The 1036-nt window shown below is 63.1% G+C and overlaps 1 protein-coding gene across 1 annotated transcript in view; it reads right to left on the reverse strand.

Moving 5' to 3' along the window:
* CHD5 (chromodomain helicase DNA binding protein 5) overlaps positions 1–1036 on the reverse strand; it is a gene marked incomplete at both ends in the record, with an annotated part of 26294 nt that overhangs the window by 15559 nt on the left and 9699 nt on the right. The window contains 3 exons of the mRNA XM_010145300.1: positions 55–266; positions 361–570; positions 976–1034. Coding sequence (XP_010143602.1) covers positions 55–266; positions 361–570; positions 976–1034 — 481 coding nt within the window. The remainder of the gene's footprint in view (positions 1–54; positions 267–360; positions 571–975; positions 1035–1036) is intronic.

The following is a 1036-nucleotide window of genomic DNA, read 5'->3' on the forward strand; positions in this document are numbered from 1 at the left end:
CAGTTCTGGGGGGGGGCACGCGCCTGTCCACGGCCCGCCCAGGTGGCTCCTCACCTGTGGTTCAGGATGCGGTGGATCATCATCCACTCGGGCTTGATGCCGTAGCGGTAGAACCGCTCCTCCATCTTGGCATACTGCGGGTCTTTGTTCTTCCGCTTATCCCTCTGGCCGTCCTCGTCCCCAGAGCCGTAGTCGAAGGCTGGCGGCTCGTCCATGTCGTTCTTCCGTTGGTAGTTGCGGTACATCACAGTGTGGTAGAGCTCCAGCTGCAGCAGGAGGGAGGGAGCACACTCAGCCCATGGGCGGTAGCGGGGCAGTGGGCCAGGCATGGGCATCAGAACCACAATGAGAATGTCTCACCTGCAGCTCCTTGACCCAGGAGCAGTGCCAGTAGGAGAGCCCTGCCCACTTCACGAAGAACTCGCGCTCCGGGATCCCCTCCAGCACCTTTGGCGGGGGTAGCGCCAGCTCCGCAGCCGGGGCAGGCAGCACAGGCGGGAGGGGGGTGGCCGGCGGCTCCTTCCAGGCCCAGTGCAGGATGCGCTGGACTCTGCCCTTCAGGGGAGGGCACTGGGGAGCAAAAAGCAAACAAGCAAGAGCATCAAAGAGAGCTTGACATCCCATCTGAGAAGTGGCAGGGAAGCCACCAGCCAGCAACCCCCACGGGGAGTCCAGAGCCCTCGCAGCCCTTGGGTACACTGGGGAGAAAAAAGCAAACAAGCAAGAGCATCAAAGAGAGCTTGACATCCCATCTGAGAAGTGGCAGGGAAGCCACCAGCCAGCAACCCCCACGGGGAGTCCAGAGCCCTCGCAGCCCTTGGGTACACACTCCTCCAGGAAGGGAGTTTGTGGCAGAGGGCAGGACACCGGCCCTATGAAGGGGCATGGAGAGGAGGTGCGAGGGGCAGCGGTGGCCAGGAGACCCGGGGAGGGTGTGGGAGCAGGGATGGGGTGAGGAACACTGGTAACACTCACTGTACAGCGTGGGCAGAGCCATTCACCGTTTGGGATCTCTGGCAGCGGCGGGGTCAGGCCG

The sequence above is a fragment of the Buceros rhinoceros genome, unplaced genomic scaffold (assembly GCF_000710305.1).
Source record: "Buceros rhinoceros silvestris isolate BGI_N320 unplaced genomic scaffold, ASM71030v1 scaffold24080, whole genome shotgun sequence".
Lineage (NCBI taxonomy): Eukaryota > Metazoa > Chordata > Aves > Bucerotiformes > Bucerotidae > Buceros > Buceros rhinoceros.